This window comes from Sinocyclocheilus grahami, unplaced genomic scaffold (genome assembly GCF_001515645.1).
Source record: "Sinocyclocheilus grahami isolate Dianchi unplaced genomic scaffold, SAMN03320097.WGS_v1.1 scaffold674.1, whole genome shotgun sequence".
In the NCBI taxonomy this organism is placed as follows: Eukaryota; Metazoa; Chordata; class Actinopteri; order Cypriniformes; family Cyprinidae; genus Sinocyclocheilus; species Sinocyclocheilus grahami.
Genome location: NW_015505853.1, coordinates 1,323,969 through 1,338,786, shown reverse-complemented (window position 1 = coordinate 1,338,786; position 14,818 = coordinate 1,323,969). Strand labels below are relative to the sequence as shown.

Sequence of the window (14,818 nt, the reverse complement as noted above, 5' to 3'; positions counted from 1 at the left end):
ATATATATATATAATTTAATTTTTTGAGATTCATCCAATTGCATTACACTGTACTTTGATTTGAATTTTGTTCAAATGGGGCGGGGGGGAGGGGTGAAATATAATTGTAGTGAAACTTGAAAGATGTGGTTACATAACCGCCAAAGCGCAAGTCTCCTGGACTCTAAATGAACCTTCAAAGAGAGACTTAAGTGGGCAGACCGCTAGCTTTCTTCATTTTAAACCGTTAAAAGTGTCCAGCATTACCCAAAGTGAATATGCATTAAAGCGCTATTATGTTTGTATTTATTTAGCTTTTACGTTTTTATTTACATGCAAAGACCGAAGCATCTGCTCTCATGATGTTCAGAACGAAATACATCAATGTGAAATACTGGCTCAAGTTGACAGCAGTCAGAATTATAACATGTGCGAGCTCCCAAAAACTTTTATTATTATTGTGAAATGACATCAGAATTTCACAGTGTTAATCGTTCACGAGAGACTGACTGATAAATGTTTGTTCTGCTGCCACACAGCTCTGAGAGTCTAACTCTCATCTAACATAAGCTTGGTTCCAAAATGTAGCTTATTTTATTCAAAAAGGTTCTAAAATAACTATTCACTCGCTGGGCTTCATTCATTGAAACGAGCAGAACGACTCATTCGTAGAGCCGTTCTTACATAAATGATCACAAACTCAATGCAACACTTGCATAAAGCAACAAATGACATAAGAATGGTTTTACAAACAGCTAACAGAAACTGCTTCTGTCCGTGTCATTAATGAAGCCTAGTTTTTTTTTTTATGTATCCTTCCTCGATTCTTCCTGTGTACAATTGATATTTATAAAATGACAATTTTTGCTTAATAATTTAAGATTCTTTTTTTTATTTGATTGTTTTACACCGTTTTTATGTTCAGAGCAGTCTCCTGAAGCGTGTCTGATTCAGATCATGCACCCCCTTCACTCAAGAAACACTACTTTATTTGTCACATTTTTTGTAATATAAGTTTGTTACAGGTCGTTTTCTAATGCTGTGATGTTCAAATGTGCTTTTACAGTTGTATTTCAAACTAAGGAAACGACTTGTCCACGTCTGTGTCACTAGAGCCTCTTTGTACACATGACGGAATGTGCCAAACTGCAGTATGACGTCAAGTATTGACATTTACATGATCTCACAGTGACATACAGATACTACGAATGACTCGTTCTGTTGCCTCAAGTGTTTTAATCCAGAGCAACGAACGCTAACCCCGCTGGTTTAAATGGGGTGCTTTCCATTTAGTTTTCATGTCTATAAACAAAAAAAATGTATAGGCCTATAAAAGCAACTGTATAAATAAACAGAAGACAGTAACTATGAATTTAAAGATTGTTTGAATCAAATAAGTCTATGATTTCAAAGCATTCTGTTGTGAATCATCTGTATCTCCCATTTAAGAATTTAGTGCCTTTTTTGGACAGTAGACTGTTCTGTAAGTATACTATAGTATACATGAACTTTTTGTACAGTTTCTTTGTTTAAAATGACTTTTTTTAAAACTTGTGTTTATTTTAGTACTTTATCTTCTGGAAAATAAAGGTATATTGATGATCAGCCGTGTGATTTTATTCTTACATGACTGCGTTTTAAAGAGTTTGAAGATAGAATATACGATCTTCTACGATTTCATGCAGACGTTTAAAGGCAAGATAATAAAATAATAAAGTTTATTACTCTCACCATTGCAATATAAAATCTTCAACATAATTTTTTGTCATTACTTTGATCTGCAAAATAAATAATTTGATCATAAATTACTCTGTTTAAGAAGAAGGAAAAACAATCATTCAAAGGTACCAAACCAAGAGAAAATACAGAACCAACGCACCATAATAACACTAAAAACATTATTTATGAATAAAACTGTAAATCCCACCTCGCCTTCCTACTGTATATAAAATCATGAAATGAATCCATCAGTGTCCTGATTTTTCTAGGGAACAACCAAATGGACATACTCCCTGACATTGGGTTCAGATAAGCGGGGCACTTTATGATATTAAAAACATTTTTTAAAAAAAGAATAATACCAAAAATACTGCTTACCGAGGCTGAAAATACACCTCTAACATGGGCTTTTCGAACACTAGGCACTATGTAGTGTAGATATGCGTAAATCAGGTGGCAGTTACATCCCTGCAAGTATCAGTGTAGTGTTTCAGTGCCATACCAATAATGTCCTCCGTACACGTCCATCAACAATGATGCATTTTCCTCAGCTAACCCAAGACTTCCTGTTTTCACCCTTGCGTGCTCCAGCTTCTCCTTTGGCCATCGCTGTAAGGGCTGCCAGGTTGGGACTAGATCCCGAGAGGTTCTGATTGCGTTTCTGCCTCGATCGTTTAGCGGTACCCGTCGCTTTTACAACTCGATTTGGTCTCACAAGAACACCGTAACCAGGGTTGCAGTGGAAGTAATGGCGACCGCCGACCGAACCATCATTTTTACCTGGACATGAAGAAAAGCATAATTATTTGGTGCATACAAGAGAAGAACATTTGCTAATTAATGGTCCAATGATCACGCGATTAGACATCATTTCTAATAATTGGAACAGTTGGTTAGTGAAGTTTATGCACGTGTAAATTTCATATTTTGATTCATACATAACCACAAGTCCAAACCATCGTTTTTATCTAGAAATGAATACGAGTATAATTTTTTGGTGGTGGATACGAGAAGAGAACCATTGCAAATCAATGGTCCATTGATCATACGATTAGACTTAATTTCTAATAACTAGAACAGTCGGTTAGTGGACCGCTGTGAAGTCTATGCAAGCATAAATTTTGTAAAACGGCGCTAGTGAGCACCATTTTGAATCATACGAAATTTTAAGTCCACAACATGTAATACCTGGGACCAGAGCTGCATTTCCCAAAAGCATCACAAGCCTAAGCAGATCGTAGAAGCCATTAGCAGCGTTTCCATTATCCTTCAGAATGCGCAAATTGAAATTCCGAATTGAAAATACGTCCAATGGAAACATGTCAATTTCACAAAAACTTGCATATATCGCAAAAAAGTTTTTACGCGCACATGAGGTGGTTTTTCCGGCAATTCGAAAAAGGAATATTTCATAAAACTGTAACGTAAACAGTTTTTTTCGCATTTACAGGTCACCTGGCATATATTAAAATCACATGATCATTCTTTAATATACTATTAACCTCCAAGAAACACTTCATACGTGGCCGCTCTCAAGTATAAGGGGCTTTCCTTGCCATTAATGCTTGGATAACCCCTTATTTACACTGCACACATCTGGGGCGCATTACGGCTCCGAAACGGCCACTGGAGCATATTTTGGCCACTCTACTCAATGCTTGTGTTTATACCAGCCACGCCACGGCACATTTCAGAAACGTCCCAGAAATGGCTCTCCGCGCTGCTTCTCTAAAGATACACGCTTACATCTCCTTTCATTAAAAATAATGGCTAGTGCGGTGGCTGCGATATGTAAACCTACCAACATCCGTCGCCATGACTTATCACGAGAGGGAAAAAGTATGTCTTAGTTGCATAACATCGACATTTAGAAAATATCACAAAAGTTTTGCGCACATCTGTAATGGAAACGCAGCTATTGGCACCAATGATGCTTTTGGAAAACGCAGCCCTGGCAAGTACTGCAAGGAGGTGGTATTGTACACACTATTCTCTAGATCTACTCAAGTTATGCATCCAAATGCTCCTTACAAACAATATTTGCAAATCCATTGTCCAGGAAACACTGGTCAAGGGGTTGCAAGTGACTGGAATCGGATATGCATGCCGGTAGTGTTGCAGACTCTATTGACATATTGATCTACTGAAGTTAAAGAGCATTACCAACCTGCTGGAACATCAAGTTCCACTCCAACCCAAACGCCCTTTGCAAAGTCAGTTGGTCCAACGTAACGGACTGTTCCAGTTTTATTGGTGCCCACAGTGACGTATTCCCCCTCCTTCAGCCAGTCGGGAGTCTCAAGGCTTTCCTCTGAATCAGAAAGGATCTCCAGTCTTTCTTGAGACTCGCTCAGTGCAGATGAAAAGTTATTGTGTTTAGTTTTACCCTCTTCCTCTTCTTCAGGCAGGATCCCTTTGAAAGACTTTAGGCCGGAGGTCTTGACTCTGTGGATTTGGAAAGGGTTGGAGGTGGGAGGAGTGGGTTTGACGTTTTGTTCAGGTCTTGATTGCTGGGCAGGCGCTGATGGCTTAGCGGTCTTCACCGGTACTGATGGATCAGATGCTTTTGAGGCAACTGGTGGTGCTAATGGCATAGATGGTACTGATGCGGCTGAACAAGATGAAGAGACGCTGGCTTCAGAGGTTTCTTGAGGTAAGGAATCAGAAACACTGAGGATTTTTTGAGGAGAGGCATCTAGAGGAGACACTTGACCATGTTCTTCTGATGTCTGGGATTCTGTAGGTGTCTGTTCTCCAAGTTCTAGGTCAGCTGGTTCAAGTTTTGACTGATGCTCCCGGGACATGTTGCTTATTGGCACAAACTCTGTTTTTGGTTCAGTCTTTTTGGAAGTAGAGTCTATTTTGGCCTCTGTGCTGTCGAGGAGAGGACGATCAACATTCGAGACCGCACACTCAGAGAGAGTCATTATGGAGACACTTGTGGAGATGTATCCACTTGAGACGTCGCTGATGGAGCTGTGTGTTGAATCACCAATTGGACTTTGCTTGGGGTCTTCAACCTCTATAGGAGCAGGAGGTGAAACCTCCTTAATCTCTGATGGAACAGTAGGAGGTAGAGACTCTTTGAGTTCTGGAGAAACCGAAAGAGGCGGAAACTCTCTGACCTCTGCAGAAACAGATGGAAACAGAACTTCCTCAGCCTCTGGAGAAACAGATGAAGGTAGAACCTCCTCAGCCTCTGAAGGAGAATTAGGAGATACAACTTCCTCAACCACTGGAGGAACAGATGTAAGTAGAACCTCCTCAAACTTGAAAGAAAGATTAGGAGCTGGAATTTCCTCAACTACTGGAGGAACAGATGGAGGTGGAACTTCAACTTCTTGAGGACATAGAATCTCCTCAACATTCTCTGAAATTGGAGTTTCCATAGCATGGCTCTGAGGAGATCATAGAGATGAAGCTAATTAATAATATACGCAGTAATAAAAGCAACTTAAGTTTCCCACTATACCTCATTACAAGATACTGCTCACCATACTAATAAGGAGCTGCCTAGAATACATGTAGACTTACTATCTGGATGTCAGACGTGGTTTCTGAGGATATGGTGGATGCTTCGGTGGTCTCCACTTTATCAGGAATAACCGGAAATATGGGCACAAAGGAAGCAGATTCTGATTGGCTGTCTTGAGCAGTTTCTTTTGATGGACCCAGTGGAGTCTTCAAAATAAAATGGGTTTCACTTTATTTTACTGTACGTGTATTTTACAGTACCGTTCTGGGTAGTATAAGATAACCACATGGGTTAAAGAAAGGTTAAGGGGTAGGTTAAGGGTTAAGTTCCTAGTTATTACCCAGTTATTGTAATTGCTACAGTAAGTACATAGTACGCACACGTGAAACAGGACTGTAAAATAAAGTGCTACCATAAAATGCATCCAAAATGTATTCAACTACACAAGTTTAAACAAATTGTTTTATATAAATATAAAATTATTATTACCATTTAAAAAAAAAAACAATCATCATACCAAACAAATATACATTTTATTTTTCAGGTTCTAACTGAACAGATTTACCAGTTCATAGCTGTTGATGTCTTCAAGACTGGCAGACTGCACAATAATACGTGGCACATTCTAGGTGAAATTAAAGGGGAAAAATATTATCAAGTGTTTTACCAGGAATACCTGGTAAAACCAAAAATACTGCATTTTGCAATAACTTGATGGATGTTATTTTACTTGTTTAGTAATTCTATATTTAATTTTTTATTATTATTACTTATAAAAAGCTACATCATTTAAATACAAATGAAACATAACCCTGAACTCAAAATGTATAAACTACCATACAATGTTCTGAAAAAATGTTAATCACAGCTTCTAAATCTAAAAATGTTTCATAAAGTAAGAGCCAAAGCAGGTGTTGCTACCTGCTCAAAGACAGCAGGAGGAGGCGTCTCTTTCTTGGATAACAGAGTCTTGAACATCTTGGGTACTGGAGACACTAGAGCTTTCACTGGGGAGAAATAAGATGCAGCAAATCCTGAGAGACCTGCAGAAACACGGGTTTGAGGAGCAGCAGAAGAGAGAAAGATGGAAGGACAGAAGAAAAGCAGAGGAGAAATGAGCAGAGAAGCCACGTGAGTAAAAAAAAATGTGCAAAGCATGAATAAAGCAAAAACAGAACTACATAAGCAGATCACCACCTTCAATTAAAGCACAGTGGCCAAATGAAGCGCAAACCCTTTTTACTGAACCGTTTTACTTAATAGCATTTTGATGACATGCACCAAACAACTACTGCAAACACAAACCTTTAATAAGCGTCATGCAGTGCTGGTTAATGCACAGGCCAGCGGGTCAAATGTACTAGTCATCAGTAACAACTTTCAATAACTTATTTGAAGTAAAGTGCCGCTTCCTGACAAGGCACTCGAGAGCTAGGGTGTTGCTAAGGTGTTCTGAGTATTTTAATTACGTTAATTTTCAATTTCAGTGGTATTATAAGTGGTTGCTAGGGTGTTGCAAAGGTGTTCTAAGTGTTTTTTATGTTGTATGCAGTTGCTGGGGTATTATGAGTGGTTGCTAGGGTGTTGCTAAGGTATTCTGAGAGACTATCATATTTGTTTGCAGTTGCTATAGCATGATGAGTGGTTTCTAGGGCATTGTTCTCAATGCTGTTATGTTGCTATGGTATTCTGGACGGTTGCTAAGGTGTTGCTAAGATGTTTTGTGTGCTTTAATCATGTTGCTATAGTGTTCTGTATGGTTGCGAGGGTGTTGCTAAGCTGTTTTGAGTATTTTTATCATGTTGCTATAATGAGTGTTCTGTATGGTTGCTAAGGTGTTTTGAGGATTTTTATCATGTTGCTATAATGAGTGTCCTGTATGGTTGCTAAGGTGTTTTGAGGATTTTTATCATGTTGCTATAATGAGTGTCCTGTATGGTTGCTAAGGTGTTTTGAGGATTTTTATCATGTTGCTATAATGAGTGTCCTGTATGGTTGCTAAGGTGTTTTGAGGATTTTTATCATGTTGCTATAATGAGTGTCCTGTATGGTTGCTAAGGTGTTTTGAGGATTTTTATCATGTTGCTATAATGAGTGTCCTGTATGGTTGCTAAGGTGTTTTGAGGATTTTTATCATGTTGCTATAATGAGTGTCCTGTATGGTTGCTAAGGTGTTTTGAGGATTTTTATCATGTTGCTATAATGAGTGTCCTGTATGGTTGCTAAGGTGTTTTGAGGATTTTTATCATGTTGCTATAATGAGTGTCCTGTATGGTTGCTAAGGTGTTTTGAGGATTTTTATCATGTTGCTATAATGAGTGTCCTGTATGGTTGCTAAGGTGTTTTGAGGATTTTTATCATGTTGCTATAATGAGTGTCCTGTATGGTTGCTAAGGTGTTTTGAGGATTTTTATCATGTTGCTATAATGAGTGTCCTGTATGGTTGCTAAGGTGTTTTGAGGATTTTTATCATGTTGCTATAATGAGTGTCCTGTATGGTTGCTAAGGTGTTTTGAGGATTTTTATCATGTTGCTATAATGAGTGTCCTGTATGGTTGCTAAGGTGTTTTGAGGATTTTTATCATGTTGCTATAATGAGTGTCCTGTATGGTTGCTAAGGTGTTTTGAGGATTTTTATCATGTTGCTATAATGAGTGTCCTGTATGGTTGCTAAGGTGTTTTGAGGATTTTTATCATGTTGCTATAATGAGTGTCCTGTATGGTTGCTAAGGTGTTTTGAGGATTTTTATCATGTTGCTATAATGAGTGTCCTGTATGGTTGCTAAGGTGTTTTGAGGATTTTTATCATGTTGCTATAATGAGTGTCCTGTATGGTTGCTAAGGTGTTTTGAGGATTTTTATCATGTTGCTATAATGAGTGTCCTGTATGGTTGCTAAGGTGTTTTGAGGATTTTTATCATGTTGCTATAATGAGTGTCCTGTATGGTTGCTAAGGTGTTTTGAGGATTTTTATCATGTTGCTATAATGAGTGTCCTGTATGGTTGCTAAGGTGTTTTGAGGATTTTTATCATGTTGCTATAATGAGTGTCCTGTATGGTTGCTAAGGTGTTTTGAGGATTTTTATCATGTTGCTATAATGAGTGTCCTGTATGGTTGCTAAGGTGTTTTGAGGATTTTTATCATGTTGCTATAATGAGTGTCCTGTATGGTTGCTAAGGTGTTTTGAGGATTTTTATCATGTTGCTATAATGAGTGTCCTGTATGGTTGCTAAGGTGTTTTGAGGATTTTTATCATGTTGCTATAATGAGTGTCCTGTATGGTTGCTAAGGTGTTTTGAGGATTTTTATCATGTTGCTATAATGAGTGTCCTGTATGGTTGCTAAGGTGTTTTGAGGATTTTTATCATGTTGCTATAATGAGTGTCCTGTATGGTTGCTAAGGTGTTTTGAGGATTTTTATCATGTTGCTATAATGAGTGTCCTGTATGGTTGCTAAGGTGTTTTGAGGATTTTTATCATGTTGCTATAATGAGTGTCCTGTATGGTTGCTAAGGTGTTTTGAGGATTTTTATCATGTTGCTATAATGAGTGTCCTGTATGGTTGCTAAGGTGTTTTGAGGATTTTTATCATGTTGTTATAATGAGTGTTCTGTATGGTTGCTAAGGTGTTGCGAAGTTGTTCTAAGTGCTTGATCATGTCTTCTGTATGGTTGCAAAGGTGTTCTGCTGTTTTTGCTGGTTTATTGCTGTTGGCATGTAAGACAGCCAAACTCTGGAGTAAAGTCAAACAGGTAATGCAAGCTCTGTCTCACCTGTGAAGGGAAACGTGGACAGCAGGAGAGGATGAGGACAGTTACCTGGCTCCGAGTTTTGATTTTGTACTGACGCTGAGTGAGATGGACTCTTTGTGGCTGATGTTAGCATAGAAATCTCCTGCCGACTGTCCCAACCACTCTACAGAATGTCAAAGCACGGACACAAACCATCAGTAAACACGCTGAACATCTGGATGGACAGTAAATAAGTAATCAAATGAACCTGAAAATGAAACAAAGACGCAAATACTGTACAAATACGAGTATCCTGGATGTTACCGAGTGAAGGATTGTATCACAGTAACAAATCACTGCTTGCTATTAGTAGTTTCCCAAAACAGTGGCATACTACGCATGTACTGAACTGTCACACAAACCAAACTATTGGAAATCTGAACTGTTATGCCACTATTTAAGGTGCTTTTTCTTACTTTATTGTCTTCTGAGTCTTGGCTGCTGGACAGATCTTTCCTACTGCCAGAGAGCTGAAAAATAAACAGCTTATATTTCATTTCTGGTTTAATTTTAAGCTGATTTAGATTAATTTTTCTCAGAGATGTTGTTCATGTCTTACCCGGTGTACATTGGGTGAACTGAGGCAGCGTTTGGGAATCTTTCCTTTATCTGTCAGATGTTCCCTCACAGAAACCTCCTGAATTCACAAAAAAAATACAAAGATGACACATGTAAGTGTATATAGCAAAAAACAGCATTTATATTCTTATTATTTGGCATATATAAAGTAGATACAGGAAATCATGAAGTATGTCAGACCTGTCTGAGACGGTCCAGCGTGAGGATGTTGTCCACCGCTAACACACTCCGCAGGTATTTCTCGATGGCTGCTTCACTTTCCGCTCCTGGGTTGTCGGTGCTGGCAGCCAGTCGGGCGAGCATCTCTCTGTCCTCAAATCTCTGAATGTCCTGTCAAACAAATGCACACACCTGTTTCTGTTACCTGCTTCTCACAGACTTACTGTTTGTACAGTGCCATTCAAAATTTAGGTAAATCAGTACTTTTATACAGCAAGGATGCATTGAATTTATCAAAAGTGACAGTAAAGACATGTATAATGTTACAAAAGATTTCTATTTCAAACAATTGTTGTTTTTGAACTTTCTACTCATCAAAGAACCAACATTGGTAATAATCAGAAATGTTTCTTGCATATTAGAATGATTTCTGAAGGATCATGTGACGCTGAAGACTGGAGTACTGATGCTGAAAATTCAGCTTTGATCACAGAAATAAATTACATTTTAAATATATTCAAATAGAAAGCAATTGTAATAATATTTCACAATGTTACTCTTTTTTTTATCACATTTTTGATCAAATAAATGCAGTCCTGGTGTGCATAAGAGACTTCTTTCAAAAACATAAAAAAATCTTGCAAACCCCAAACTTCTGAACCCTAGTGTATAGTATCCAAATTCACATTGCAACTCAAGAACTGCATGCCTAAACAAGAATAGATCATGTTGCTCTTCACGTACCCCTGGGATATTTGAGACTATCTCAAATGCGACTCCACAGCTGTGAACTGAGCTGCGGTGAGACATTCTCCTCAGCAGACTTTGAGCAAAACCCTGCAGGAAGAGATCCGATCAATAAAAGAGCACTCAATAAAAAACACAAAAGTAACTTCATCGGTCACACCTGTCGTCCGGTGAGGTTCACGCAGATGCGCTTGCGTAGCACCAGCTGCATTTGTGCGGGATGACTGAGCAGAACGATGGTGCGGACACTGAGGTAAATCCTCTGATCCGGCCCCGTCGCTCGATTCAGCTCAGGGCTGTCATGAACGGTGCAGTCCCATGATGCCTCTGCCTTCACCTGTGGGAAGAGAGACAACTTCATGTAATGTGGAATATCCTGGTGCAGTTATCTTTTTTTACCGATAGCAAAATACTGTCTCCTCACCTCATTCTCATAGTGTTTGACTATCTGTAAGTCCATGAAATCATCTTTATCTTCTCTGTCGAGCGCAGCATCCAGACCTCCAGCTAGAGGAGCGGACAGATGATCATGGAAATCATCAGCTGTAGACAGACAGAAGAGAGAAATGTTGATCAGAAATAAGTCATACGACAGGGATTCCCCCAAAACATTTTTTTTGTCATCTTAACCAAATGTAAGATATTTATTCCCACTAAAATTTTAAGTTAATATTTCAATAATTTAGCAACACAAACATTTCAGCTTTTTTTTTTTTTTTAAACCCGTTTTATTTGGATTGTTTTTATTTTATGTATGTATTTTATATACTGTATATTAGATTGTGTTACCAAAAAAAATCAGCTTTATCTTAATAAAGCTGAAATAAAATAAAATACAAATAATACATGAAAAACAAACTAAAATTAGACATGTTTCCTTAGCAACTAACTGAAAATAAATAAAACCAAAAACTGAACAAAAACACAAAAAGTAATATTAATAAAACAAAAACTAATAAAAATGCCAAAAAGCACATAATAAAATTTTATAAAATAAAAAAGATAAGTCAATTCATATTAATAAAAATTAAATAGTATAAAATACTAAAATAACTAAAATTGTATGCGTTTTATTTTGATTGCTTTTATTTTAAAATGTTTTAACTTTGCATTTATTATTAGCTTTTTTTAATTGGCAATAAAGACAGTTAAATTTAATTAAAATTGACCATTTTAAGTGATATTTCTGTTCATGTTCCAAATCATTCACTCGTGAGGTCTATTTCAGTTATGATGCTCCCTTAGTATGCAGCTGCCTATGTAGGAAGTAAGCATCCAGGCAGCGCACCAGGATTTGGAACACGGTAAATATTTACCGCTGAGGTCCAGGAAGATGACTGGGATGTGGGTCTCCATTCCTGGCACAGGAACCCTGCAGGAACAGGAGCCAGACAGTAAAAATAAAGCTCATGTGAAGAATTCACTAAACTGAATTCACAAAAGAGGACAAAAACAAGCAGATTGGGGGATTTAGGAGTTGGTTATGGTTAGATAAGGCTAGTTCTATGATTGTTTGAGAGGAACGACGTATATTGTCACATACCACTCCGCCGGGGCTCCTGGGATACCGCTGCCAGCAGAGGGCACCAGCACAGCGTTTCTCTCCTCTGTCAGCGTCAGACGACACTCCAGCAGCTGCGACTCGCTCTCCACATCCTCTTCTGACTTATCTGTATGTGCCAGAAAGTCAAACACTTTTCTCACTTTCACCAAAGATGTCAGTCTATTCCACTGAAAAACACATTTGATTTTTTCATCAGCCCATAATACGGTTAATCTAAATCTCATCTTACCTTGCTTGCTGACGAGTTTTTGGAGACGTTGGTCCAGATATTCCTGTCGTTCAGTCAGAGCCGTGAGCCACCGGGCCCTCAGTCTCTCCAGATCAACCTCCTACAGGTACAAACATGCAGAAGCTCTTTCATATTTTTGTAGAAACCATGATACATTTTTTCCAAGATTCTTTGATGCACAGAAAGTAAAAAATAAAATACAGCATTTATTTGAAATCGAAATCTTTCTATAAATAACATTATACTTGTCTTTACTGTCACTCTTAATTAAATGAATGCATAATGAACAATAGTGTATATAAATACAATCATTCAGAATGGGTTAATTAACATATGACCATCCACATTTACATTTTTATATCTCAATGTCTACTCAATATTCAGCAACTTGTCCCGCCCTGATGAACGACAGTGACAACAATAGACATATCATAAACATTGTTTACATATTTAAAAAGGCTGAAAAGTCATTACCTGATAACTGTCCACATCTTTATCTCCCACCTTCAGAAATAACAAGAACACTTTGAGTTAAGACCTGTGTGTCTGCTAACACCAATTCTCACCAATAAACACACTCACCAGTCTCATTGACTACTATTGTGTACAAGTGTTGTCATGTGTGCATTCAGCAGGCGTTCAAACATGTAGATTTTACCCTCATTCTGATGTTGATCAATCCATTATTCTAAATATAGAAGCATGTGCCAGCAGTTAATAATTAGCATAAGATACACCCAAACATCTCCATATAAGGACTTTCCACGCTTTCTCTCCTGTACAGACATTCCCTCTCATTCACACAGAGGATGCACGCATTAAAATCCACACACAGTGAAATCTTTGAGTAAATCCAGCAAAATTTATATTTAGAACTGATCAGTTGGGTTACATTTTAAATATTAAACTATTAGGTTAAATTATAAAATAAGACTTATTGTAGGGTCACTTACCATCACTTTAATTTAAAAGCTATAGAAGTCATTCTAGCTTAATGCTAGGGTTGGGTGATATGACCAAAATCTTATATCACGATACGAGTCATTTTATTTCACTGTAACGATATATATCACAATATAGTTATTTTTGTTTTAAATAAGGTCTTTATCAAAATTGTTGATACCATAGCAATTTCATAATTTTTGTCACCAGTGTCAATATCACAAAAACGAATACAAGCCTAAATTAAAAAATAAATAAACTCAAGCTCACTGAAGACATGTAAACAGTCAGCGATTAAAAACAGAACAATGACAAAAAACTACAGTAGAACAAATAAATAAGGAATGCTACATACATTGTATAAAGTAATCAAATGAATAAAAACACTGCATATTCTTCATTGTGTAAATTAAATATATATTTCTTCTTATTAAAGTAACAAAAGTGATTTAGTCAAGAGCAGTGAGAGATTTTCTCTCTTTTGTTGTTTGTTTAACATGAAGGACAGACACTGCTGTTGCTTTAAGAGCTGCCCAGATCCAATATACTGTTATACGTGTTTTCTTTCTCAGCTGTTTGCTTTCACTTAAGACCTAAATTACTGCGTTTATGAGGATACTTGCAAATACGGGCATTCTGACACTTACAAGTGTGTGTATTTAACCGTTAAAGGCTTATAAAGTGGCTAAATACTCCTGCGCTCTATGAGCACCATCTGTCTCTCTGACAGCGCGCATATAGCGAATGAGTTCTCTTTCGCTGCTGATTAAGTTTCAATAGCTTAAAATCACTTGTTTTTAAACCTCAATGCTTCAAAACACATGCAAACGAAGTTTTCGCAACCACATAGCACAGCAACGTCATGTGAGCATGTAACCGAGACGATTATCCATAATCTATACCGGCTGACAAATCTCTACCGGGTTAATCATGTCTACCAGTACATAACCCCCTTGCTTAATGCATTCAATGTTTTTGAGGTTACCTGTGATTTTAGTGTACATCTGGTTGTACAGAACAGATCATTTTCTTTACCATATTAAATATTAAACTATTAAATCATAAAATCAGATTTATCGTAGGGTCACTTAGTGTCACTCCATTTTAAATTAAAAAAAATATATATATATATATATATACCGTATTAGCCCGAATATAAGACGGCCCCCCTTTTTCCAGATGTAGCTTTTGGAAAAAGGCTTTTTAAAAACCAAATCGTGTTTTTTCTCAGTAAAACACATTTTGTCTTCAATTATTTTCATATTGCATATTTTTCCTATTTTAATTTTTGTTTTGAAAGTATGGTAAAAACTGGTAAAAGGTACCAACAATCACATAAAAAAAAAAACGCTAGCCCATCTGAATTAGGACATTTAGGCTATCCATCTAATAGTAGCCCACCAAAATCTTATTAACAGTAGAAGTTCAATCTTACTGTAGTCTTCAAGTCTGGGTACTGTCTTACGTTTTAAAATCACAAAGAGAGTTTGGTCCCATCAGGCTAACGTGACCGTCACGACTCATGCAGCTGTAAGCTTTTCTTTCTCTTTAGTTTTTACTTGCGATCTTTACAACACGCATTGCATGACGTATTTCATGGCACACTCGTTTTATGCGTATTTGGCGTCACCTA

The 14,818-nt window shown here is 37.4% G+C and overlaps 1 protein-coding gene across 1 annotated transcript in view; it reads right to left on the bottom strand.

Moving 5' to 3' along the window:
• Positions 1-26: 26 nt before the first annotated feature.
• Positions 27-14,818, bottom strand: part of LOC107559082 (kinesin-like protein KIF13B) — a 38,304-nt gene continuing 23,512 nt past the window's right edge. The window contains exons 29-44 of the mRNA XM_016242812.1: positions 12,718-12,747; positions 12,244-12,343; positions 11,994-12,120; positions 11,767-11,822; positions 10,875-10,993; positions 10,611-10,787; positions 10,448-10,540; positions 9,725-9,874; positions 9,525-9,602; positions 9,382-9,435; positions 8,948-9,089; positions 6,095-6,216; positions 5,739-5,798; positions 5,233-5,379; positions 3,866-5,096; positions 27-2,478 (exon numbers count right to left, since the gene is read on the bottom strand). Coding sequence (XP_016098298.1) covers positions 2,246-2,478; positions 3,866-5,096; positions 5,233-5,379; positions 5,739-5,798; positions 6,095-6,216; positions 8,948-9,089; positions 9,382-9,435; positions 9,525-9,602; positions 9,725-9,874; positions 10,448-10,540; positions 10,611-10,787; positions 10,875-10,993; positions 11,767-11,822; positions 11,994-12,120; positions 12,244-12,343; positions 12,718-12,747 — 2,919 coding nt within the window. The 3' untranslated portion in view covers positions 27-2,245. The remainder of the gene's footprint in view (positions 2,479-3,865; positions 5,097-5,232; positions 5,380-5,738; positions 5,799-6,094; positions 6,217-8,947; positions 9,090-9,381; positions 9,436-9,524; positions 9,603-9,724; positions 9,875-10,447; positions 10,541-10,610; positions 10,788-10,874; positions 10,994-11,766; positions 11,823-11,993; positions 12,121-12,243; positions 12,344-12,717; positions 12,748-14,818) is intronic.